This window comes from Arabidopsis thaliana, chromosome 5 (assembly GCF_000001735.4).
Source record: "Arabidopsis thaliana chromosome 5, partial sequence".
Lineage (NCBI taxonomy): Eukaryota > Viridiplantae > Streptophyta > Magnoliopsida > Brassicales > Brassicaceae > Arabidopsis > Arabidopsis thaliana.
In genome coordinates, this window is record NC_003076.8 from 2,011,226 (window position 1) to 2,036,276 (window position 25,051).

The 25,051-nt window shown below is 36.0% G+C and overlaps 5 protein-coding genes across 9 annotated transcripts; 3 read left to right on the forward strand and 2 right to left on the reverse strand.

The window, feature by feature from the left end:
• Positions 1-19: 19 nt before the first annotated feature.
• On the reverse strand, positions 20-5,358 carry AT5G06580 (FAD-linked oxidases family protein). Its single transcript, NM_120741.3, has 18 exons — positions 4,995-5,358; positions 4,809-4,911; positions 4,615-4,715; positions 4,396-4,444; positions 4,185-4,277; positions 3,726-3,840; positions 3,414-3,474; positions 3,282-3,318; positions 3,149-3,210; positions 2,893-2,989; positions 2,320-2,394; positions 2,134-2,242; positions 1,772-1,881; positions 1,370-1,432; positions 1,130-1,209; positions 910-1,040; positions 474-517; positions 20-380 (listed from the first exon to the last, which is right to left on the reverse strand). Exons 1-18 carry the CDS (start codon positions 5,246-5,248, stop codon positions 261-263), a joined length of 1,704 nt encoding a protein of 567 aa, NP_568170.1. The 5' UTR covers positions 5,249-5,358; the 3' UTR covers positions 20-260.
• Positions 5,341-7,743, forward strand: AT5G06590 (uncharacterized protein). Of its 2 annotated transcripts, NM_120742.3 has the most exons (9): positions 5,365-5,599; positions 5,685-5,885; positions 5,970-6,108; positions 6,292-6,362; positions 6,486-6,534; positions 6,617-6,675; positions 6,765-6,877; positions 7,217-7,322; positions 7,425-7,743. In NM_120742.3, exons 1-9 carry the CDS (start codon positions 5,488-5,490, stop codon positions 7,517-7,519), a joined length of 945 nt encoding a protein of 314 aa, NP_196277.2. In that variant the 5' UTR covers positions 5,365-5,487; the 3' UTR covers positions 7,520-7,743. The 2 variants fall into 2 exon arrangements, with proteins under 2 accessions (NP_001330149.1, NP_196277.2); NM_001342887.1 differs by lacking the exon at positions 7,425-7,743 and having other exon boundaries at positions 5,341-5,599; positions 7,217-7,415.
• A 115-nt stretch (positions 7,744-7,858) lies between these two features.
• UBP12 (ubiquitin-specific protease 12) lies at positions 7,859-16,891 on the reverse strand. 3 transcript variants are annotated; one of them, NM_120743.3, is made up of 32 exons: positions 16,580-16,891; positions 16,211-16,280; positions 15,854-16,004; positions 15,594-15,751; positions 15,007-15,272; positions 14,691-14,909; positions 14,495-14,603; positions 14,238-14,353; positions 13,854-13,952; positions 13,647-13,756; positions 13,290-13,364; positions 13,002-13,080; positions 12,766-12,915; positions 12,608-12,688; positions 12,385-12,504; positions 12,078-12,200; positions 11,658-11,732; positions 11,448-11,536; positions 11,130-11,238; positions 10,972-11,040; positions 10,790-10,897; positions 10,430-10,485; positions 10,185-10,362; positions 9,992-10,093; positions 9,835-9,906; positions 9,685-9,750; positions 9,469-9,534; positions 9,016-9,099; positions 8,793-8,909; positions 8,635-8,709; positions 8,456-8,542; positions 7,859-8,361 (listed from the first exon to the last, which is right to left on the reverse strand). In NM_120743.3, exons 1-32 carry the CDS (start codon positions 16,607-16,609, stop codon positions 8,320-8,322), a joined length of 3,351 nt encoding a protein of 1,116 aa, NP_568171.1. In that variant the 5' UTR covers positions 16,610-16,891; the 3' UTR covers positions 7,859-8,319. The 3 variants fall into 3 exon arrangements, with proteins under 3 accessions (NP_568171.1, NP_850783.1, NP_001119179.1); NM_180452.1 differs by having other exon boundaries at positions 7,882-8,361; positions 16,211-16,277; positions 16,580-16,720; NM_001125707.2 differs by lacking the exons at positions 7,859-8,361; positions 8,456-8,542; positions 8,635-8,709; positions 8,793-8,909 and having other exon boundaries at positions 9,079-9,534; positions 16,580-16,718.
• A 1,676-nt stretch (positions 16,892-18,567) lies between these two features.
• AT5G06610 (lipase (DUF620)) lies at positions 18,568-22,498 on the forward strand. Its single transcript, NM_120744.3, has 4 exons — positions 18,568-18,955; positions 20,202-20,543; positions 21,731-21,954; positions 22,083-22,498. The coding sequence occupies exons 1-4, from the start codon at positions 18,728-18,730 to the stop codon at positions 22,393-22,395; spliced, it is 1,107 nt and encodes a 368-aa protein (NP_196279.1). The 5' UTR covers positions 18,568-18,727; the 3' UTR covers positions 22,396-22,498.
• A 36-nt stretch (positions 22,499-22,534) lies between these two features.
• Positions 22,535-25,041, forward strand: SDG38 (SET domain protein 38). Of its 2 annotated transcripts, NM_120745.3 has the most exons (7): positions 22,535-22,905; positions 23,104-23,159; positions 23,483-23,609; positions 23,853-23,922; positions 24,020-24,202; positions 24,628-24,699; positions 24,800-25,041. In NM_120745.3, exons 1-7 carry the CDS (start codon positions 22,555-22,557, stop codon positions 24,916-24,918), a joined length of 978 nt encoding a protein of 325 aa, NP_196280.2. In that variant the 5' UTR covers positions 22,535-22,554; the 3' UTR covers positions 24,919-25,041. The 2 variants fall into 2 exon arrangements, with proteins under 2 accessions (NP_196280.2, NP_001331184.1); NM_001342888.1 differs by having other exon boundaries at positions 23,853-24,202.
• The last annotated feature ends 10 nt before the right edge of the window (positions 25,042-25,051 follow it).

Here is a 25,051-nt window from a genome sequence, read left to right on the forward strand (position 1 = left end):
TGGGTTTGTCAAAACTAGCAGATGCACTTAGATATGGTCATATGAGTCGGTGCTTGAAGATACATAACACGTCCCTATCTTTCCTTATATTACCACATCCTCAAAAGTAAACGGATGCAATTGCTTGCATCAGCTGTTTTGTACTTAAAGGTAACTTTTCGGTTTTAACAAAACAAAAGAGAAACAGTATGAGGCCAAACGATACAACAGTGTTACACACACAACATACAGAAACGTTAAACGAAGAAACACAAGCAATTTTAGAAACATACATGAGGAGGAATTAACTTTCCCGGGTTCATGATATCGTTTGGGTCCAACGTTTTCTTGATTCTCTTCATAGTTTGCAGTGCTTCTATTCCCAGTTCCTTCTCCAGATACTTCCATAACATAACCAAAAAACCCGTTCAAATCACAAATGGACATTCATATCAATTGAACAGAAGACATGATATGAATAGGAGAAGCTATACCTTCATTTTTCCTGTTCCAACACCGTGTTCTCCAGTACATGTTCCTGACGACAAAGTTCAGAACCAAGTGGCATCATTACAATCATGTTTTCTAAATCCGGGAACAAGCATATACACGTTCTAATTAATAGCCAGAGGTATACACTAGTGGAAGAGAGGAGAGTAAGGAAGTTGCAAATATAATGTCAACTTAAATCTAACAAGCACTACTCTGTTAAAGGTAGTAAACCAAATGCTAGGCCTCACTTGTATGTACAAGTTTAGCAATCTAACCTATTTGTTGATGATGTTCACCTAAATGGACATAAAATTTGGCTCCTGCCAATCTTTAATACTTTTGCTTTTTCAGTTTTGCTCAGAGAATATGTTAAAGACCTTCACATCTATTATAGTCTTGCACTTTTGCAAACACACAAAGAATGGATAGGGCATTTACCATCCATGGACAGTGCACTGTGAACCATAAAGTGGTTCAGTCTTTCTGCTTCTCTTCTCTGCTCTTCACTGCTTGGATCAAACATAATACATGTGTGAAAGTTTCCATCTCCGGCATGAGCAATAACGGTACTGAAAGTAGAACAACAATAGTCAGCATACACTTTATAGGACGTTAAAGCTTAGTATGTCATGATGTTGAGTGCAGGATAGTAATATACCACAACAACGATGATGCATCAAGCTCTTTTTTGGATCTTGATATGAGTTCTGCAAGGTGAGATAAAGGGACACAGACATCCTGTAGAAGAAATATTTACAGATGATTCTTTGATGTTCGACCTTAAAATTTTAAATCAAAAAAGTAAACAACAAAAAGATCTATGGCATATATTTGAGGTTTCTGATTGTAGTTGGAAAGTTCATCTACAACCAAAGTGTATCGAAGGAAAGCAACATACTGTAATCATTGCTTCATGACCTGGCGCCATAGCATAGCAAGCCCACAGCGCCTCTTTTCTTATCTGCATGGAGTCAGGAAAGAAAATCTTTTGGTAACTCAATCTTGTTAGAAGCAAACGAAAGTGTAACTAATGTAGAGTTACATCTTCAGCATAGCCTCATTCTCTACAGTGAAAATCTCCAGAAATGTTTATTTCACGTTTGGTATCATATCATAACCAGGATGGTCAAAAAATTTAAAAAACGGACTATCACGAAACATTACCACTGGCGAGAGTCTACTGAGCAAGAATACACTACACCAACAACAAGTACATATTTTCCCTTCTTTTCTGCTTCTCATTTTATGCTGGAAGGTTGCAGGGTACGGGGAAAGTGTTGGGAGTGGGACAAAGAATTACCTTCCAGAGTTCTTTTTTTGCTTCAGGTTCTTCTGCGAACATAAAGTCTGATCCATTGTGTTTGGAAGCAATTTGCTGAACAATTTGCGTCTGCTCACGTGTATATGCCTCTAAGAGATAGAGAAAAGGAAAAAAATGATTTAGGGTATTAGAAGGCAACAATTCTCACTTTCTGTGTCTAGTGGCAACACTGAGCATGAGAATCCTGTAACCGAATAAAATAGAGGATACAGGGGAGTGAATATGATTTCTGTAATATCTACAGATATTGCTTACAAAGAGTAAACTGCTACAAGAGATGTATAATCTTAGATAGCTTGAAATATCACTTGGAAAGTACAAGAAATATGATGCAGCATCACCTGTTCCTATAAACTCGAACATCAGAGTTGGAGCTTCAGTCAAATTTTTCCCGTTTGCCATATTAATAGCTCTGATTTGAACCTCGTCAAGGAGTTCCACTCTTGACACCTGATGGGGGTTAAGGTGCGGTTGAGAAGATTCAAAAAAAAAATTTAAATCATATAATTCAAAAGCAGAGGTCTAACCTGTATTCCAGACATCATAGTGGCAATGGCCACGTCTGCAGCATCCTTAACTGTAGGGAAATTGCAAACTGCCACCTAAAATTATATAATAAATTCGTCTGACACTGAATCGTAAGGAAATTTTGCTAACCATTGCAAATGATGACAAAAGGTGTTATGTAATGTATTTTACACTCTTGAAAGTCAAAATGATGTAAAATCCATACACATGATCAAGAACCATCCTAAGTCCATACTAGAGCAGGAAAGTCTTTCAAAACAAAAGCAAGGCAAACAAGGGTCCACACAGCACATAACTAGGAGTGAAAGAGTTGAGATATAAAAAATAAGCAAAGAGATAAATTAAGCCAAAGCAGAGATATTTGGAACTTTAATAAGTATGTATGATTTGTTTGGCAAGGGATGAAAACTAAAAATGAATTTGTTTGCAGAAAAATATTGAACTCAATTTCGACCTTCAAAGGAGGAACTAAAATCACATAGAAAATGAGCATCTTTCTGCTAGGCAGAAACCTGAACAAGAACTCAAAAATAGATGAACGAAATCTACTATAAAGGAAGAGGTCAATATACCACTGAATGCTGTGGGATTTTCTGAAGTCGGAGAGTAATCTCAGTAATGACTCCTAAAGTACCCTCACTCCCAATTATCAAGCGAGTCAAATCGTATCTGCGACATCAGTTCGACAAGTCTCAAGCATTAATTCAAATGATACGTAATCAAACAACTAGAAACATACCATTCAATTTTTTTTATATAGTTTATATCTCCGAGAGAAAAGGAAATGCAAACAAAGAACAAGAAAATAGTAGAAGACTGAAGACAAACCCAGCAGCACTCTTTCTGGCACGTGAAGCTGTCTTCACAACATCTCCATTAGGAAGAACCACCTGAGATGAGCATAGCATAAATAAAAATGAATTGTACAATGGAGTATGAATCAGTGGAAGAAACAACAAACCTTGAGGCTTATAACATTGTCACGCATAGTTCCATACCTACAAGCTAGTAGCAGAATTATCATAGCCAACCGGATTAAAGCAACCCCACAATTATTCGAAAGATGGGAATAGTAACAGTGCAGAATAACTACCTTACAGCTAAAGAGCCAGAGCAACGCGTAGCACACATGCCTCCTATGGAGGCACCAGGTCCTGCACCAAATTATTTTTATCAAATTGCTGAATGCTGCCTAGGCACGTGGAAATTGAACTTCGAGAGTCAATTGAACACAACGCTAAAGGTGTTGAATGATGCAGTAACAACCAAAAAAATATCTTTTAAGGGTAATTGATTTTCACATAAAATAAGATCAGTTAATCTAAAAATGTGTGAGTTCCAAATAAAAGCTTAAATATGAAAGCTATGATCTGAGAGATAAGGTACTATCTCAATGTTGGCTAACCTGGATCAAGAGGAAAGAATAGACCATACTCTTCCAAATATTCATTAAGCTCCAGCCAACCAATTCCAGGCTCAACAATAACATCCATATCCTCCACATGTAATGCTTTCACCCTCTAAGGTTTGAAGAAGTGTGAGCAGGAGTGAGAAATTTCAATAACCTTTGTATGAGGACTATAAGTGATGCACATTCTTTCTATTTCCTGATTTTATGATATTATTTAGGATACATTTTTTTATTAACTTTTCATAGAATGTTTCTAAGTTTACGTTTTCTTATGTAAACAAGGCGGAGGTTGGATATGCATGCCAAAGAAAACAGAGTTACATCATTTCAAATTGTCTTCCTATACAAACGTAGCAGGTTCATGGAATGAAACGCCAAGTTTGTTATTTGCATGACACCAAAAAGACATGTTTAAAATGAAAATCAAGGACGCTGATGTCAGATAGCACATACCTTCATTAATGACATGTCAATGCACACACCTCCTTTTGGAGCAAGGGTATGACCCTCGATCGATGTTGCCCCACCATATGGTACAATAGGAACCTAATTAAAAAGCAAATGATATATCAATCCACGAGGAAGCTACATATATGCCAAGTAACATAGCATGTTGGCCAAGACTAGATTGAAAAAGACTTGAGCACTAAATCTTCTTACAAACCTTATATTCATTGCAGGATTTAAGAATCTTGGAGACTTCTTCTTCGGACCTAAACATATTTTAAGAGAGGCTCAAGATCAATGCATTCTTTTTGGCTTATAATTTCAACGAGGAGCCAAAAAAGAAGAACAAGGCACTAAGTTGCCAGAGTCTTACAACCCGAACCACTCTCAACAAGTGATTGATATAAATGTAGTTGGCAATATAGTAGAGTCTCACCTAGGGAAAACAACGACATCAGGAATGTTGACTGCCTTGTGAAAACTGTTCTGGGGCTTCCCATGGAAGTACCTCTCATCGTAGTCAGTTGTCAAGTTATCCTTAAAACACAAGGAAACAGAATTTGATGATCAATATAAGTTGTGTACAGCATCAAGAAAAATTTCGACGGATTTGTTCAAATTTTGCAGCACCTCGAGGATAGTTTTCAATTGAGAAATAAGCTCCTTAGGGACTTGTTTGTATTCTCCTTTAACAACAGCTTCAGTGCTATCTTTTCCACCAACAGTTATATCTCTGCAGATAATTGAAAACGAAGCAATCAAACAATTCTGGATACTTTAAAAGCATTCATTTTTATATTAAAAAATAAGACGAACCTTGAATCCAAAGCCGATGATGATTCACTGATAGAAGGATTCGACAGATTCAGGTAAGCGAAAGAAGTGGCGGAGGCAGCTATCGCCAATGGGAACAGAGAGCTCGACCAGCAAGTTGGAAGTCTCCGGCGTCCCTTCACCGGAGAAAGTACGGTCACGTCACCGGTTGACTTGGGCGTCGAGTGGAGCTGACGACAAGGCCGGAGAAAAGAGAGAATAGTTTTAGAACGAGCGAATTTTGAAGCGAAAGCCATGGAATTGTGGATTTCACAACGTAGGAGATTGAGAATGGACAAGACTTGATTACTTTTATTTCTTCTTCATCTCTAAGAAATTACATTTCTGTTAAATCGATTATGTCTCCGGTTAACAAATATCAAACACACTGGTTCAACATAATGATGTTAAACCGGGAAATTTTAATTCCCGCCGAAAACAAAGTCGGAGACAAAAAGTGGGAAGAGAGATCAATCTAAAGACGAAAACTTTAGAAATGGAGGAAGAGCTCAAGAGCTTGAGCAAAAGCTTAGGAGGATTCTGCAATCATCTTCAAAGTAGCTGTGATGCTTTCAATCACTCTCTCCAGCGTCGCCCTATTCCTCTCGGTCTCTTTTTCTCTCTCTCTTTTTCCCCATTTCTCCTCCGATTTTTGTCATAAACCCTAAAAATTGAATTTTTCGATTTTGGCAGATTCGGCTTCATCGACGTTCATCAAGGGTCTCAATCGTCGAATCTCCACCGCAGCTTCCGAGCTCAGTTTTCTGGAATCTATGTCTTTTGGTACAGTCTCCTTCGAAGAGCTTCTGGGTCACTGTAGTCAGATCTACAAGAATAATCAAAAAGATCTTTTGCATCTCCAGGACCGCCTCACAGATTTCGGCTATGTTCCTGGTACTCTTTTTTGTCGACTTTAAGTTGACATTTGCTCGTATGTTACTGTCTAATCATTTCAGAGTTTATTGTTCGTGGACCTAGAAATTGAGATTGATGAAGGTAGAGATGAAGAATCTGTCTTTGGAGCATTTGGTCATGAAGCTTCAAAGCATTCGGATGATGATTTGGAGTCTCATTCATTGCAATGTTCAATCAAAAAAGGATTAGACGAGGACAATCTGTATCCTTTTTCAACCTTAGTGAAAAATTAGGATTTTTCTGGTAGTTGCTTATTAGCCAGACAATAAGCAGCTTTAAATCATGTTTTTATTTCGTCTTCCTAATCAAATCATAACGTTTTGTTAGCACACTGTGTGAAGTAAGGAATGTTGTTCTGGATGATTTTTCCTTAATGTTTTCTTAGTCTAGATAATTCACTAAATTTGAAGAACCTTGGCCTTTCAGATGCTTGTCTTGCTTATTTAGCTACAGGAGGTAATGCATCAACATTTTTGTCCACTGTTGATATGATTTACTGTAATTGGTTAGGATGTACTGGATGGTTTTCCTTCTCTGATCATGTTCTTAATGTTTCTTGCGTTTCCAACCTCTTGCCAGTTAATGATAATGTGAAGGATCCTGATACGTCTTTGAAAGAATCAGTGAAGTAAGTTTAATGACTTAGACATAAATAAAATCTTATGTGTTTTCCTCTTAGTCATACATCATCAAGTTTTCTTCTGTTACAGGGGTAAATCATTTGACACAAGGGCTCTACCTGCCCCAAATGCGTCAGAGCTTTCCAATGGTTATTTCCAATCCTTTACTAGTGTGATTTTGATTGTCGGTGAGTTTCATTAGTCTCTGGTATTTGATGTTAGACTTTGGTGCATGCAGAAGATGAGTATGCAACACTAGAGATGGATAAAACTTCAGGGCCTACATTAACATTGATAAAAGAAGAATATGATAGTCTTCCCTCTTTCATGAAGTCTCTAGCATCGTGGGAGGTATGAAAATTATCTAAATTCTCGTATTATGTTAAATGTTCTTCTTCTTAGCTAACATTTTAGAACATATCCTAGCAGCGTATTAAGAATTGAACCAATAAATCTTTAACTGGAGAGCCATGAAAATTTCATCTTTCCTATAGACTATAGTGCCAACTTTTTGAATACCCTGCCATCAAATTCATTACCTGTGACAAACTGAGAAATTGCTATCCCCTGCAAGTCTTGATAATCTCTATGCCCAACGGGTTGAACGTTTTGTTTATTTATAGTAATTAAACGCATAAAGGTTCCCTTAATATTTTTCTAAATATGGTTAATTCCTGCTTGTGTTTCCAGGATCTGCTAAGTGCCGTGCAGAAATTCAACTCGGTCCTCGATAGCAAGAAAGAAATAAACGGGTCCTACTACTTCCGTGCAGATGAGATTCCGACTCTAGGACTTGGTAGGTTCATATCTTCCTCGTCACATCTGCCTGTAGTAGCATCATTAGGTTGATCATCTTCAGATTCACAGAAAAAATATATGATGATGGTTTGTATTGCAGGCCACAAGGAGAAAGCGTATACGTTGCTCCTGACACGGATGAAGAGACTTGTGGTTGAGACAACGGACGGAGTTATATCTTATAGAGTTGCATAGAGCTGAGAGTAATCCAATATACATTAATGTTGTATGAGATCTTTGTGTTTTGGAATCTTCACATCCCAACAGCTTTTCTATTAATTTGTGTATGATTTCTCTGTCTGAGCAAATCCTCACCAGAAAAAGTAGCATTAGAGTATTTCTTAAGGATTATGATAAGTCCTCGAAACGTTACACAAATCCATTTCCTAAAACAGTCTGTTATTGTTGCATCCACCAAGTACTCTGTTTCAGGAGAGCATAGTTTTCTGTATGAATTGGCAATCTCCCCAGAATGTGGGACCCACGATCACTCCCTCTCTTACGTTGCTGACATGAAAATCTAATGTCATATGATTTAGGCAGATGACGAATAATTTGAAAATGCAAAAAGAATACAAATCTCCTCAGTCAAAAATCTTCTTAAACCACAATCTCTAAAATTACAAATGTTTCGGTATTCTATAAACTCTGAAAGCCAAACCGCGCTCCCGAATCCAAGCGAAGGGCTTCCATATTCTTTTTTTGGAAAATAAAAATTGCATGTGCAATGGTCTTCACACATTCCAGATATTAACACAAAGTATTGAAGCACGAAATAAAATAAGGATAGATTGAAAAGAAAAAAATAGAAAACACACCACTATCAATGCGCAACCCAAAACCCTATCAGACCAGATTCTCTACAACATCCTACGGTCATCATCACACCCTCACACTCGCCCTTTCCCTTCTTATTCGATGCATTGGTCCAATCAATGCCTTGGTCCAACGTTGCTGCCACAATGTCTCCTGACATTTGTGTTCATGTTTTGGGGCTAATTGTATATTTTTACCGGCTTCTCGTAAGCATGGCGGTTCTACAAGGACAACGCAAAAAAAAAAAAAAAAAAAGTAAATAACAAAAGAAGGACTTTGATTAAGAATCTAATAACTAGAAGAAAAAACTTGTACCTGGTTTGCAGCATAAGCCCTCTTAGGAGTAGTGTCAGCATGCTCCAACCCGAGGTACTGCTCAAAAGCACCATAGACATCTCTTCTCTGTTTTACCATTTTCAGTCCGAAGACAGAAAGTTAGATCTCAGATAATTAGTATGAGTTTTTCTAGAAAATTAGAGGAGAAGAAGTAGAACCTGGAAGCGATTATAAACAACATCTGTGTCCTGCAAGTACTCTGGACGCCCCATTGACATGAACGCAAACTTCCACTATATAATGAATCAAGTATTAAGAATTGTACCAGTTCTGCCAAACAGAGATTTAGCTTAGATCATTACTCAGTCGTGCATACCTTGGCAAAATCTTCATCAGATACATGAAGCTTCTTTTGGATACGGTTCTTGATTTCTTCAAGAGTTTCACCTTCATGGATTACCAAGAAGAAGGGCTCGCCAAAGTTTTGCACTTGCTGAGGAACAAGCAAACATGATACTGATAAGACACTTTGCCACTTCAAGACTCTACAACACTCATATAACGGTAAAAATAACAAAAGCTAGATAGCTAATTTTCACCTGGTTTTGTCCAGTCTCCTTGGCAAAATGGTACACAAGAATTAAGCGATCATTTGGACCAATATTCTTCTCTTCTTCCGGAATCTGCGATTAAGGAAAACATAAGTCAACATCTCTGAATGATGGAGCCCAGGGACAACTTAAGATATTCAAACAATTGGCTACTTTATGTACATTGTATTGATTCCAGACACAAATACTGTCCGTCTCAAGCATTCTAATCTAATCTGCTAAGATTGTAACTCATCCATGGAATAACTTCACGTCTCTTTAGTTTAATATCTGACTTTAAAAACTAAATTGCATTCTCAGAGCACATGGAAACAGAGGTACAAATATACTTTGAAAAACAGAAATAACTAATGAACAGCAAGACCACTAAGAATTAGAAGATACCAAAAATGCTGTGATGTGAGATCTAAGAAAAATACAAGGTGCAGCCTAGTAATATACCTCCTCAGCTCGTAAAGTCCAGTACTGGTCATTTATATTCTCAATTCTTTCAGTTGATGGGAAAATCTGCAAGGCATACCAGCACATTGGATTAATTGGTCATTATACTTCAAAGGGTTGCAAGAATTTCATCAGGAGATACGGTATCAAGAAGCCATCATCTTAGGACCATGAAAAGATTGACTATAATGTAAAAGATAAGAAGTTGCTTGTTACCTTGTAGATCTTGTGGTAAAACACCTCGAGCAATCTCAGTTCTGCATCTGGATGCGAAAGCTCCACCTGATTCAGGCATAGACCTTAGATTTACTTGCATAACATCGAATGCATAACTTTATTGAGAATCCATTAGAATCCAAAACCCACCTTTGTTTTAAGTTCATTAATAACATCTCCGACCGTGCTTTGTTTAGGTAGTCTGATATTGTGGATTACCACCTGTGGAGATGGTCAAAAGGCTTGAAAGTTAATCAAATATACAAAAGAAGAAAACTATGAATCATAAACAAAAATCTACACATACTTCTTCCTTCGTGGCATGATGGAAAGCAACTTTTAAGGTTTTAAGACCTTGTAATTCTGGAAGAGGGATGTCCAGAACTTCATAATACAAAATGTCAGACGTCTGAAAAAAAAAAAAAACCAATAAGCAGACATGTATTATATTTATATAGCAAGACAAATAAGTAAAGTATGCTGAACTTCACGTCAATTACCTGATTGTAATGAACTAACATATCTGACAAATGGTCTACTCCACGGTACTTGATAGGCTGAGGCTTGGGTTGCTGGGAATAGCAATTGTGAGATGTAAGCCTAAGTTTGGATGGATCGTCAAGACCAAGCTTCTCAGCCACTTTCTCCACAACATCGTCATAAGTGTGCTGCTTCGACCTAAGAGATAAAAGATTTATGAAATCACTGAAATCAGCTTGAAACAAATTCGTCCAGAGGTACTTACAACTCCAGAACAAACTCATCTTCTTTAGGTTTTTCCAGAGCACGAAACCGGACCAGCTACAAAATTACAAGTCGAAAATAGTTAATCGCTTACCGAATCATGCCAACTAGAGACAATTTTACAGAGACTCCTCAACTTTGCTATGAAAACATGAACGCTCAAGAGTAAGGAATACTTGCACAATATCAGTATACATTTCGCGCTGATAAAATATTATGCCAGGTGAAGTTAAGACCACTCTACCAATGCAGCCTAAATGATTAAACACTCATTGCCACTTCAAAAAAGCTTATCATTAGAGCCATTCTTAGTCTAACTCTACCAAGCTTAACTCTAGGAAACAGTGCTTAGTAGAATTACCTGTCTATTCTGGACATATTCAAGAAACGAAGGCACAGCTGGGTAGAGGCATTCAATCTCCTTGTTAACAAGAGGTTTCTGAAAGCAAATGATATCTCCATCTTCAATCTGCAAGCAAGAAACAAAATGTCACCAAAGAGAAACGCGACAGGAAGATTCAATAGATAAAAGTGAAATATTACTTGACACAATCTGAATGAAGTTTTCTTATCCAAGTGTTCGCACATAACACAAGGTTCAAACTTGATTTCCTGTAAATAAGCCCAAAAACTGTTAAATAACATAATCAATAACCATATAAGCATAATAAAAAGGTTAAGAGGCACCAGCAGCTGCAAACCTCAAAAAGTTCTATTTCTTCATCAGGAGCAAAGCCAACCATTTCATTCAGTTTTCCAGTTATATCCATAGGCTTACTGGAACTTTTCACCATCAGCCTGCCAGCATAGCTGGTAGCACAAGAAAAAAAAAATTACAAAAGAAAACAACGTATAGTGGATAAAACACAAGGGACAAAAGAAGACAAACAAATAGAAGTGTTTTTCTCACAAAAAAGCAAAGAAAGACCTCGTTCTTGTGGAATATTTGTTACTTAAGTAGTGGTAGACCAATTTATATAAAAGCCAGAGGGAATAAATAAGAGGGAACACAATACTACCTTAATACTGCCTTCTCGGGGTCATAAAGCTTGAAGAAAAGAAGAATATCTTCTTTTGATTTTTCAGGAGGAGGAATAGGACGTAAATCCTGTAATAATCAAGAATTAGTAAAAAAAAACAAGTTAGCTCACCTTCTCTGTAACTAGCTTCTGTTTTCCTTTCAATGATAAGGGTCTTAACAATTAAACTTTGCAACCACGCGTTCTTACCAGGTGCTCTACTTCCAAAAAAAGCTTGAGTTCTGCAGTGTTTGCCTTATTAGATGCTTCCCTTATTTGTCCAACCTACAAAACCCATTTTCCAAAATACATGACGCACATAAAGTTATTAGTACGGGACTCTTACATAATTCTCAACATTATAAAAATATCTTTTCCTAATAAACAAGGCAAATTCATTTCAAAACAGAGAGAAATAAAAGGCTCCAACCAATTTGATTGAGAAAACTTAAAACCGAATAATCAGATGTAGAGATTCTAGTATAACAAATAAAAAGGTAGCAGATTATCAGATTCTATAATAGTTTTAGTATTGCTTCTATATAAACTCGCATATCCAGAAGAAAGAGGCAAAAGGATTAAATTACTTCTATATATGTGCATGAATAGCATTCAAAAGGATTAAGTTACCGGTTGTAATTCCTCTTGAGGCGTAAGGGGGCGATTGGGACGATAGGTATGGTTTTGTCTCTTTGCCCAAATCCAGAACCTCTGTAACTGAACAGGTACACCAAATTCTTTTGCTACCTCCTCCTATATCAGCATAAAATTGAAGGTCAACGATTGCTTAAATTGTACATAAAGAACTTTTTTAGTCAGCAGAATTTTGAAGGTTTCTCATGAAATCCAGATCAATTGTTACCAGAAAGACCGTTTTCACATACACTAATTTATTTCCTTTTTGGAAAAAATAAATCAAAGATACGCAGGCAAGTACCTTAAACTGTTGAAATGGTGTCTGTTTCTGGATACGGAAACTGCGAACTTTGTCATGATCCACAAGATCAAAATATATATCCTTCCCAATTTGTTCCTTAAGGTCTTCATCTCTTGCAACCTTTCATGTTAACAAAGATTATGTTAGTAACGACAGTATCAAAATAACACTCTGGAACAGTTCAAAAGATATTATCAGGCCCAATTAAATAGGATAAACAAACCTTAATTATGGTATATAAGTGAGCTTGTGCCTTGTATCTTCTTTTATCTTCCTTTTCTTCTTGCTCTTTCTTTAGCCTCACCTGTCAAAATGTAATGAACGATCAGGTAAAACCAAGACGCAAATAAACTACTAAGAAAATGCCCGAAAATATTTTACCCTTAAATGTTCTGCTATGTCTTTCTCATCAACGTTGCAGATTATTTTATCTTTGTCACTTTCTCGGATATATACAAGCATGTAAGCATTCGAGTACTTTGTGAATTTGAAAGGAGGGTTATTATTGAAACCAGGATTAGTCTGTGGTAGCTGAAAAGACACGAAAGCAAATATGTCAGGCTAGAGGAATTAGGATTGGGGTTCAAATCATGGAAAATGGAGCAAGAAAATAAAACCTCTTCTTCACCACCATATTGCTCCTCCAAAGCCCTTTTCAAATCTTCCTTGGTTACTCGTTCATCATCAAATTTATACCTGAAAAGGAGAAGTTTGAACGAGTTAATGAGAAAAAATGCACAAAACATGATTTGGACAAATTGCAAAAACGTGTGACCTTGTGAATAACATCAGCGTAAGATTGCTAAATTAATATCAAATTCAAATACTCCGTAGCTCCCGAAATGTAAAAATTATTTGAGCATAAAAAACCATGAATGTTATATTGATAATAGAAAGATGCATACCACTGATCTGAGAGCGTAGGCCTTATAAAAGCATAATAGTGCCCACCATGTACTCCTCCACTATGAACTAAAACACTGCAGACAAATAACAGCTAGTATGTCAAGCTGGAAATATAACAGACACCAAATGAAATGATAACATTTTCATGTCTTCCACTCATAAAATACCAATTAACTGTGCATGTACAGGTGTAATATTTAAGCTACATAAAGCAGATTCCTTGAGAAGAACTAGCAGACAATCGAATAAATACTAAATCGCCAGACGGCATACCACATAATAAAGGGAAACTAATCTTTGAATGCAAGCTCCTGAGGAATTCACTAAATATGAATCGAAAGAGAAAATTTATATACCTGTGAAGAGTATAAAGGTTGCGGACACTCCTGTCAGCATCAGGCGACAGATACTTTCCATCTTCTCTATCAAGATCCAGTTCAAGCGGAAACTCATACCGATCATTTATCTATCAATAAAAGCTACATCAGCACTCACAAATCAAGGCACCACCAAACGCATACCACATATTCACTTCCTATGTACATGTGACTTCAAATACTAACCTTCACCATGGTGTCCCTCATAAAGTCATATTCAAACCTCTTGAGCTGGAGTTGAAGAACCGGTGGAAAGTCAATGAAAAGAACACCTTTTTTTGCATCCTGAAACAATAGAAATCAAGTTCCCCCAGATTAAGACTAGATAAGGGGACTGCATTTGTAATAATAACAGTTAGGTCGGTGGTTAATTAACTTGGCTTAGAAGACGATACTAGTAAACAAAGTTTCACAAGATCTCCTAGTTTAGGTTGCTCTGTAAAACTCTCAAGTTATGAACTATCCGCAGTTTTTAGTATGCGAAATACTAAAGGTGAGAAAAGAGTTGCTAGATACCCAAATAGCCCTGTTCACAACCATCCCCAAAATAAAAGAGTGGGGACAACCGACCTGTAAACCATGTCCTTCTGCATGATATTTGTTGTCTCCTTCAAGACGTTCAACTTCAACATACTTGTCAAAAGAAGCATAAACATCCTTGCAGCCTTTAACATCCAGCTGAAGGTCTGCCATAAGATTAGAACATGACAATAAAGTTGGTGTGATAGAATAAGACAACAGAGTGCAATTGTATAAATAGAATAAGACAACCGAGTGCAAATGTAGAAATAGAATAAGACAAAGAGTGATAATGTATATTACTATACCGTAAAATGATTCTTTCCGTGTAGATTTAAAATCTACATTTATGCACTCAATGTAATTCATATGGTGGCCCTCAAAAAGTTGTTGTATTGTTCCCTCCACAACAGTTCCCTACAGAAAAACGAAGAAAAAAGAGCTCAAAAACAAGAAACACCAACTGAGTAGTAAATCATGGCCTGACAACAAAAGAAAAATTACCTTCATTTTGTCCTCAAGCTTTTCGCAGAGAACCCGATTGAGTTCTTGCACATCATGCTGCATGAAGGAATCATATGTATCCCAACCAAACGACTTTGTCAGCTCTTTTGTTGCAACACTAGTGTCATTGTATTGGAGCTTGTAAAACAAACTTTGGAGAGCCAACGGTATACTTGCTGTGGGTGCATCATTCTCAGTTGTTGGCATGTGGTATACAGCCTACAAGCAACATGCAAAATTCAGTTGTCCGGTCAAGGATTCAATGAGAACCCATGGAATTTAACAAACTGAAGGAAAAAACAAGAATATATCTTACCTTTCTGAAGTAAGGTATGTGGTATAGTGTCTGTAGGAGAGAATTCATGTAGCATGTTGCACCTTGGTTCTTGAGTCCAACAAAACCAGTCTCTTTTTTAGAGTCATATGACCAGTAATCAAGAACCTTACGTACAGCGACTTCAGCTTCAACCAAAACAGTATCATTCACTAAATATCCTCTACTAGGATCATAAAGTTCGCTAAGTGGCATGAATGATGTAAATCCCCAATCGCTTTCTCTAGCATTGAATTGATGTTGCGTCTCTGCAACACAGTTAGGAATCATAATGTCAGTGACCTGTATCACCAAGGTCACTTACAGCTAGGTTCTGATAATACCAAGTTCGCCAGAAACCAGGTAAATATTACAGTCTGATAAAGTAGAAAAGGGTGCGTTGCAGGCGTTCAGGTAAAGCTTAAGACAGTAATAACATGATTATATTCCAATAAGTTCAACTAATCCCCTTCTTCCAGCCCAACATTTAAACTAACGCAAAACATATTTATGTGTGCACAGCCATTATATGCACATGAATGCACTGAGAATTCAGGGTCTAATAAACATCATTAATAAATTACAGGTACCTTTTCTAACGGTATATCTGGTGTGGATTTGATTGACTACAGCCAGACTGAACTGAGCATATCTGCTCCAACCGTACGGCAAACTCGCAGCATCAGAAACATCCAAGTACATGGACAAATGATCAACATTGTTCCCTTTCGGGAAAATTAATATGCGCCTGCATAAGCAAATCCAAAAAGGTGTCAACCAATCAAAATGCATACTGGACAAACAATGGCAAGAAAAAAGTACACTAGAGATAGGTATACACTACTATTACCATTTGTAACCTCCAACGACAAATACATCGGAGTAATGCTTCCTGGTGTTTTGCCTAGAGAAATTAGGGATAGTCCACGTGAATTTCAGAGTAGGAGGATCCTCAGCTGGCTGGTTCTCCACAGTACTCGCAGCAGTCTCGGGTTGGGTAACTATAAATGCATCAACAATTAATGAAAAATAAACAACAAGACAAATGACAAAACCCTAAGCACTTCAAAACCATCAATCCAACTCTCAAACACTGCAGCCTGATATCCACAAGCTCTATCTCATCCATTCCAATTCCATCGAAACCACAAAGGATACGAGAAATTGAAGCAGTGAATCAAATTGAATCAAACCAAAAAAGTCTTACCTTCCATGGGCTGAGCAGGACCGTCGACCAAATCTGAATTCGGCACAAGCATCTCCTCATCTTCTGGCTGCTGCAAAACATAAACAAAAACTAAGAATATATACCCAAAAAAAAACCCTAATCTCGCACTACGGTGATCAAAACGAACAGAAAAATAGAAACCACAATCACTAAAACTAACACACCGAAAACAAAAATCGCTGCATCTGCAAGATGATTCAACCGCTTAAAATTCAAATCAAATCCAAAAGAAAAAAAACCCGAAACGATCAACTAAACGAACAATCAGAAGCAGATTCAAGCGCCAATACACGAATGGATACACATGGAATTGACAAAAGGCAGAGAGGATGAAGAATCGGAGATTACATCAACGGGAGGCGGAGTCATCATAGTCATTGGCCGGAGAAGGATTAGACGGTGGGATCGAGAAACGCAAAAGAGAGACCGACGATACAGAGAAAAATCAAAGACAAAGGCAAAGTGACTCTTAGGGAGAAATACAATCGCTCATTCTTACTCTTTCTCGGCTTCGATATATTGATTATTCTGATATTTTCGAGAATTTAAAGGGTCATTAATGTAATTTCACAGTATACGGGCTCAGATTTATAATTTCTCCGAGGTTGGGTCTATCAAGCGAGACAGACCAATGAGAAAGCGGCACGTATAAGACTTACGATGCTACTGTCATACAAAAACTACTAGACGTGGCTGCTTGGAAGATTAGATATCACCTGACGTCGTGGGTCTTCTTTGCTCTTTGTTTTTTTTTCGTTGCTTTTAGATTTTTTTTTTAATGACGGTAGTGAATCTTGAGGTTTCTTTTATTACATTTACAATATTGTTAGATTGTATTTGTATTAATTCTGCTGATTTACTATGTTTTTTTTTGCCATAAAAAACCAAATAAATTAACTGAGAAACATGTTGTTATTAATAATTAATAAATGTTGCTGATTAACAAAAAAAAAAACATGTTTTGTTTTCCTTAAAGTTTAATTATCTCTTTTCTAACTTGGGCCTAGCCAAAACTGGGCTTTTTTAGAAAGATATCTATAAGTCATTATCTTGTCTTAAATCTTAACAATCCACAAAGTCCAAAGAGAAGAGTGAGAGTGTGTAAAGAGCAAGGGCCAAATTTAATGAAAATGGACAGGAATTAGTGAGACGTTTTGGTTTAGAAACTTGGTTTTCGTTTAAAGTTTTGGTTTAGGGCTGAGGTCTTTGATTTTAGGGGAAACCAAGATCTTGATCAAAACGGTTATTGCGATTTGACAGTCCATTCGAGATTTCCTCTGAAACCAAGGCCTTAAGTGTATGTACCCTATTCTCAAAATCAAGGATGTAAGACCGGTGATGGGTGTGGCACTGGTGATGATAACTTTAGTTTATGACAAGAAAAGTTATTCTTGCTATATATATATATATACAGAATATGAAAAGAAAAGAAAAAAAATCAATATTGTATTTAGTAATCTGAAATTTGAGAACTTGAATGAAATTACATATTATGATTATTTATTTGATTCTCCATATAATCAAACTCAATTTTATGGGTTTATTTGTTTCTTTATCTTCTCTACATAATCATCATCAAACTTGGAACTAAATAAGATTAGGTTAAACTTGCGTCGTCATCAATCAACTTGATTTATCCAAGTTATCTGTTGTTTTTTTGTCTCAATTGTGAGATGACCGTGGAACAATATATTATAAATTTCTAAGACTCAAATGAATCTAAATGGACGAAAATGTTAGAGACTACACTACACGGATAAAACGACGTAGACAAGTCACCTCGTCTTGCGTCCCTTTTACTTTCATACCTGACCAAACTTTCAACTTCAATAGCATGTTTCATAACATATGAATAAACTTTTGTTCAAGCGTTACACTTTATCAATTCAGCGAAATTTAAATTGGATCACATCACACCTATAGAGGACACTTGTTGAAACTAAGGTCACATTTGTTGACTTAGATCGTGTAAGTAAGAACTATCATATATTTAGTAATATTAAATTTGTTTGTAATTTTACAACTTTTTCAGATGTAAATAAAGTTCCTAGGAAATTTAAAAAAAAAAAAAAAAAAAACATGACTTGGTTTGCAGTTTTCTTACAATTTTGATGTACTAAATAACAAAGTTTTAGCTTGGGTAGGTAGAAAGACTTATCATTGGGTAAATTAGGAGATCGAGATACAAGTCTTTCCAATAAGATTTCAATCTCCCACATGTTCCGGTGATTAGTATAGGTTTCAGTACTAGATATTCGACCTATTAAAAAAGGATTTCAAAACATGAAAAAGCTCAAAAGAGGTTAGAGAGAAGAAAAAGTATAGTGACGACCTATGCCAATATAACTTTTCCACAAAGAGAGAGAGAGAGAAAAATAACAATAATTAACAAACAAAGAAAACGAAAGGCGAACAAAACGCACTAAGGCTATAAGCTGCGTAAGCACAAAGTGAGAGAAAGAAAGAACCCAAAAGAAAGAAAGAGAGAGAGAGAGAATGCAGAGATTAGCTCCATTGATGGAAGAACCAATAGATGAAGAAGATCAAGAAGAAGAAAGAGGAGGAAGAAAAGGATCAACAAGATCCAAATCATGGAAGAAATGGATAAAGACACAATTGCAGTTCATCGTCTTCCCCAAGAAACCAGACATGAAGCTTCTTCTTAGTGTTATGGGATGTCCTCTCTTCCCTGTCCCTCCTCTCTCCAAAATCTCTCTTCAACAGGTACTTATACGCCGTACATGTATGTGTATATTTATACGTATATGAAACTCATCTATTTCAACGACTATTTCTAAAACTAAGGAAAATATTTTGGTGGGTCGCATTAAATTGAATTAGTTTATGATCGTTTCGTTTTTCATTTTTTTTTTTTGCATTTCAAATATTAGTAGTAGTATTTTTTATTGTTGGCGTCATTTTTGGTATTAATTACATCAAACGTTTCGGACATGCTCTTAATGGTGAGTACTATTAACCTGACATATAAGTTTTTATCCATCACTTGACGACAGTTGACAACTTATATAATGGTTTGTGGTATATTATTTCTTAGTGGGAAACCTTTATAAAAAAAACATGACATATGCAAACCTTTATACTATTATATTTAAAAGGAAAATTTTCGGATATATTTCTAATAGTTCAGAAAATATCTATACTTATCTTTACCCTTTTTCATATATGATTTTTTAAGAAGATAAATACTATTTCGAAGATTTATTGGCTTACAAAATTATTTATAATTTTAAAATAATCCCTTTTCAAACTCCTCTTTAGTAAATTACTAGGTGGATTCCTATGAAAGGCTAGCTATATTATCTATATATATAATATTTCACTTTTTATATTCAAATGATTTCACGGTAGATGTGAGTTTTGCCAAAAATTTGTGGACAAATAGGTCAGTGTCACGTAACAAGATTCAACTTCTTATCACCAAAAAAAAAAATATTCATGTTCTTTAGCGTATTAATATAAGCGAGCCAGAAATATAACTTGCACAATAATAAATCAGTGAAGGAAAAGAGAGAAAGAATAAGCGTAGTGAATGCAAGAGTCTATCACAAGATCCATAAATTATTCCTGGAGACCTTAAATTATTCTTCTGGTTTTCAGATCTGAATATACTTTTTGTTATTTTATTATATTTTATATCCAGTCAAAAACAAATGATTTGTACTAGCAAGAGGAAAAACCAGACTAAATTGATATTATTGTAATATTCAAACTTCAGAAACCCAAATTTGGATTGAAAATACATACCATAGTACATAGTTTCAAATCAAATGTTTATATATTTCAAAAGCTTACTACATATAGAAAAAAATATATACACGTTTCCGTAGTTTAATATAATTTCAATATGATCAACATACTGATAGTGAAAATAAACGGTTCAGATCCATGCTTATAATATCAAATATGTGCATTTAAATCATACTAATCCATAATTATTATGATCTTTAAGGTATCATCATCAGCACAATACATAATACAACAGTTTGCCGCAGCAACCGGATGCAAGAAACTTGCGGGCGAAATCAAAAACACTTTCGTGACCGGAAAAATCACAATGACTATGGTGAGTGATATTAATAGCTCAACCGCGGTCAGTAGTGCCTCGTCTGTGTCTCATAAGGGATGCTTTGTCATGTGGCAAATGCTACCTGAAAAATGGCTTATCGAGTTGGTTGGTGGCGGCCATAAGGTTTCAGCCGGTAGTGATGGAGAAATTACTTGGCGTTATACACCATGGCTCGGTGATCATGCAGCTAAAGGTGCCATAAGGCCTTTGCGACGTGCTCTACAAGTAAGTACATATGATCGTTTAGTTTTTATTTATTTGACATCAATCATGTTGATTAAGCATATTTTTGTTAACCAGACAGTCTAGACCAATTAATTAAGTAATCCCTCAAAAAGTAAGATTCTTTATAATCTATAAAACTCTTGAAGAAAGACTTGTAACTTTGTAAGGGTAGATTTCCAAGATTTGAAGTGTAGCAAATGCATCTAGTGAAAGCTGAAGACACATAATTGTATATTGATTAATTTACTATAGGCAAAAGATCAAGGTGTTGGATCTGACATTCCACTTTGGGGGATGCTTTTTTAGCTTTCTCATGAGAGTTTTCCTTTTGCCTTAGTCACGTGCTACTAATTGACTTTATCATACGCTTAAAAAAATGGATTAAAAGGTTGGAACTTGGAAGAGAGATTCAAAGTTGAGATATTAGTTAATCCCAACTTTATACAATTATAAGATTTTTGGGATAAAAACATTATGTGTTAATTAGTACGTAAATGGTCCCCTTTTGTGGTACATTGATCACTAGTTAACAATAATTGTTTATAACGAGTTAAAACTAGACCTCACTTATCGGTCTTAAATTGAAAATAGTATTTACACTAAACAAGGTTCATGTTTGCTCTTATTCATGTATTGTCATCCATGTGGGGTATTTTTCTATTCTGTTTCTTTTGGCTGTGGTCCAGAACTTTGTCTGAAAGGGTAACATGATTACAAATCTAAAATCTAAATCCGAGTTTAAAAGTATGTACTTAATTATCTCAATAATCCCTGCAAAACAGTGTTTGAATTTTCAGAAAATGAGATATGATGTACTAAATATATCTTCTAAGCAGCCGCCAAGAATAAACGTACAAACATACACTTCCACCAGTTTTGGGGAATTCAAACCAACCAAAAGCATATATTTCTTGTAATTAAACTACTCTTGTGATTGTTGGTCGCTGTATGGTCAAAACTATGCATCCAATGAAAAATAGACCTGCTAGTGAAATGGAACCAATCCTTGCTAGTTAGTATCAAATGATGATTTGTCAGGATCAATTATATTTATGGAATTGCTAGTTATTGATCATAGTTTAAAGTATTGGCACTTTTAATCTATATAAGGAGATAGAACGTGGATTGCTAATGATAAATATACTTCTACTAATGGAGATTGTCTATGTGCATGAACACGAAATCAGGGGTTGGATCCTCTAACCATTTCATCAGTTTTCTCATCGGCACAATTCGTTGGAGAGAAAGAAATCAATGGGAAGGATTGTTTCATTCTCAAGTTATCAACCGACCAAATCGATTTATCAAAACGCAGTGACTCTACCGCTGAGATGATCAAACACGTCGCATTCGGTTACTTCAGCCAAAAAAGTGGCCTCTTAATTTGCCTTGAAGACTCTTCCTTAACCAGGTACATAACAATAACTGATTTAATTTAACTTTGGTTTAGTTAGGGTTTATGTTAACCAAAGTCAAAACCTAAATTACTTCGGTTAGAAGTCACACTTGTATATGTAAATTTTGGTTTGTGATATACAGGATTCAGATACCAGGAACTGTGCCAACATATTGGGAGACCTCAATGTCGTCGTGGATGGAAGACTACCGAGCAATAGAAGGTAGTGAAGTGGTAATAGCACACTCAGGTAAGACAGATGTGTTAATCTCAAGATTTGGAGAAACTCTCAAAGGAGGAATCTCTGTGACTCGAATGGAAGAGAAATGGACTATAGACGATGTTGCATTCGACGTGCCTGGTCTCTCCGTTGATTGTTTTATTCCTCCTAAAGAGATGAAGATGGATTTTCACCACCAAGATGCTCAAAAACATTTACCAAACTACAATACATGATCGAGGCAAAACTGTAAAATTAGAAAAATGTAACAGAGTGGGGTGTTTTTGACTCAATTTAAAAGTTGTGGGGTTATTTTAAAACTATATATATAGTTCTACCACAACTACTTTGTTCCTTCTTCGTTGTGAAAGCAAATAACAGAGAGCAACAAAAAAATGTCGCGATTGGCTTTAAATCGTTATAGCCGTTGTTTTTCGCGGCTTAAGACATTGACGACGCCTCTGTTTTTCTCTTCCTCTGCTGCGTCGAATCGAGATGGTGACTATCAGATAGGACCGCCCCCGATCCGAGTCGGACTCACTGAGTCAGCGGGTCGGGCTGTTTTTGCAACGCGTAAAATTGGTGCCGGAGATCTTATACACACGGCAAAGCCCGTCGTAGCTTGCCCTTCTCTTTTAAAGCTCGACTCTGTTTGCTATCTTTGCCTAAAGAAACTCATGGGTTCTGCTAAATTTGAAGATCGTGGAGTTTCTTATTGCAGTCAAGAGTGTCAAGAGAATTCAAAGGTCGTGATTTTTTGGTCTTTGATGTATGATTCTCTTATAATTCTATTGGTAATGTATTATCCCTGCTTACAAGGTGTTCGACGAAATGCTTCAATGGAAAAAACACATCACTTTCTTTTTTTTATTCATCTAGAGATAAATCATTACCCTATATGTGTACTTTTGAGTTCATGATATATATGTTTTGATGATTTACAGGGGTTTTTGGATGTCGAAACAAGAGCAGATTGGTCAAGTTTTGATGATTATTGTAGGTATGACACTCAAGTTTTACATATTAGCGCATATACTTTTACTTTATATATCAGCTTCAATATTTTCTTTTCCATATGTGAACACTATCAATATTTTCTTACATAATCTAGTCATTTCTGTTTCTATAGTAGTTTTAGTGGAATAAGGAAAACTTAAGGAAGTCATAACTTGAGATATCTGTTAGTTTGTCTTGCTTATGTGAAAGGCTATAATATGGTCTCTCAAATATTTTCTCTTGTAATTTAGAAAAAGAGATAGACATTACTATTAAGATCTTTGTATTGGCACTGAAAATGTCTACATTCGATTATCTTTTTGTAAGGACGCATAACTTCAAGTACCCGCTTATGGTCAAGAGGTTGTGTTGTATGATAATATCAGGTGCCCGGCCCGCTGACTGTCTTGACATACTTCAACCAGCTGTTTTATCTTCTGAGATGATTTCAAAGGTGAGTTATTGAAGATGACAAATAAATACATTAGTAACTGATTTTGAAACGTTTGAGTCAAAATACACTGGGCTGATCTCATACATGACAAGTTATGCAAACTTTGAATTACGTCCCCGGAGTTTCTTGTATTCAATTTGATTGTTCATGCATTACACCATGTGAAGCTCACCTTGTTATGATGAATTCATTGGCTCCACTGAGTTGATTGGTCGTATAGTCACTGGCTTTTTAATGTTTCAGATAGAAGACGGGTATGGTTTATTATGGAATGCCTTCAGGAAGGCAAATTTCAAGGATGACGATGTTGCTTGTATCCTTAGAGCTATATTTTACATCAAATCCATTTTATCTCCAACGTTCTGTTTTCTGTTATCTCTTTGCTATTTACAGTTCTTAACATCCAGAAGTTCTGACAAAACAATGGTATACGGCTATACTCGCTCGGATTCGTATCAATGCATTTCGTATTGACCTGGTTGGAGGCTCATGTGGCGAAGACCTTCTTTCACTAGCTGCAGCCTCTGTTGAAGGTGAAGGTGCAGTTGGTCATGCCGTTTATATGCTACCATCCTTCTACAATCATGACTGTGGTAATAATATTCACTTTTTGATCTTTTTTAATATGTCGGGTTTTCGTGAAGAAATTCTTTAATGTACCAACATCATAAGCCAAATAGTCTTATAAATCTTTTTCGTTAGACAATTAGCAAATTTTTTGAAGTAATTGCAAGGTAAGAGAAAAGAATAGGAGTAGAAGATTATAACAGAGGTTTGTATAGAAGGAGAGTTATACTGTTAGGGTAAAGAACATGATCAGATAAAGTTTTACTGAGAAACTAGCAAAGTATTTTTTTTTACTTAGAAACTAGATAGTTCAAATCCATGTGAGTCTTTACCTGAATTGTTTTTGTAAACTGTTGAGTTCATCTATTATGCGGGTACGACATCTATTACGCCACAAAAATCTTCATCTATTTATGAAAAAGAAAGTGATGACTAGTTTGAATGTCCACAGATCCCAACGCGCACATAATTTGGTTGCATAATGCAGATGCAAGGTTGAACACTCTACGCGATGTCGAAGAAGGTTTGGTCTTTTATACTTATAACAAAGATTTTTAATTAGCATTTCACTTCAATCTTGTGTGCATTTCACTTGATTGGTAACACTACATGCATATTTTCAGGTGAAGAGCTTCGGATATGTTATATAGATGCAAGCATGGGATATGAAGCGCGACAAACAATACTCTCTCAAGGGTTTGGGTTCCTCTGCAACTGTTTACGCTGCCAGTCCACTGACTAACTGATTAACTCTTCCTCTCCTAGTCATCTTCAATTTTCGTGTATCTTATATAATATATGTGAGAAAACGAGGAATCAAGAAAATAACAAAATAAACTATATATAAATTCTTAATGGTTTTCTAAAACTATATA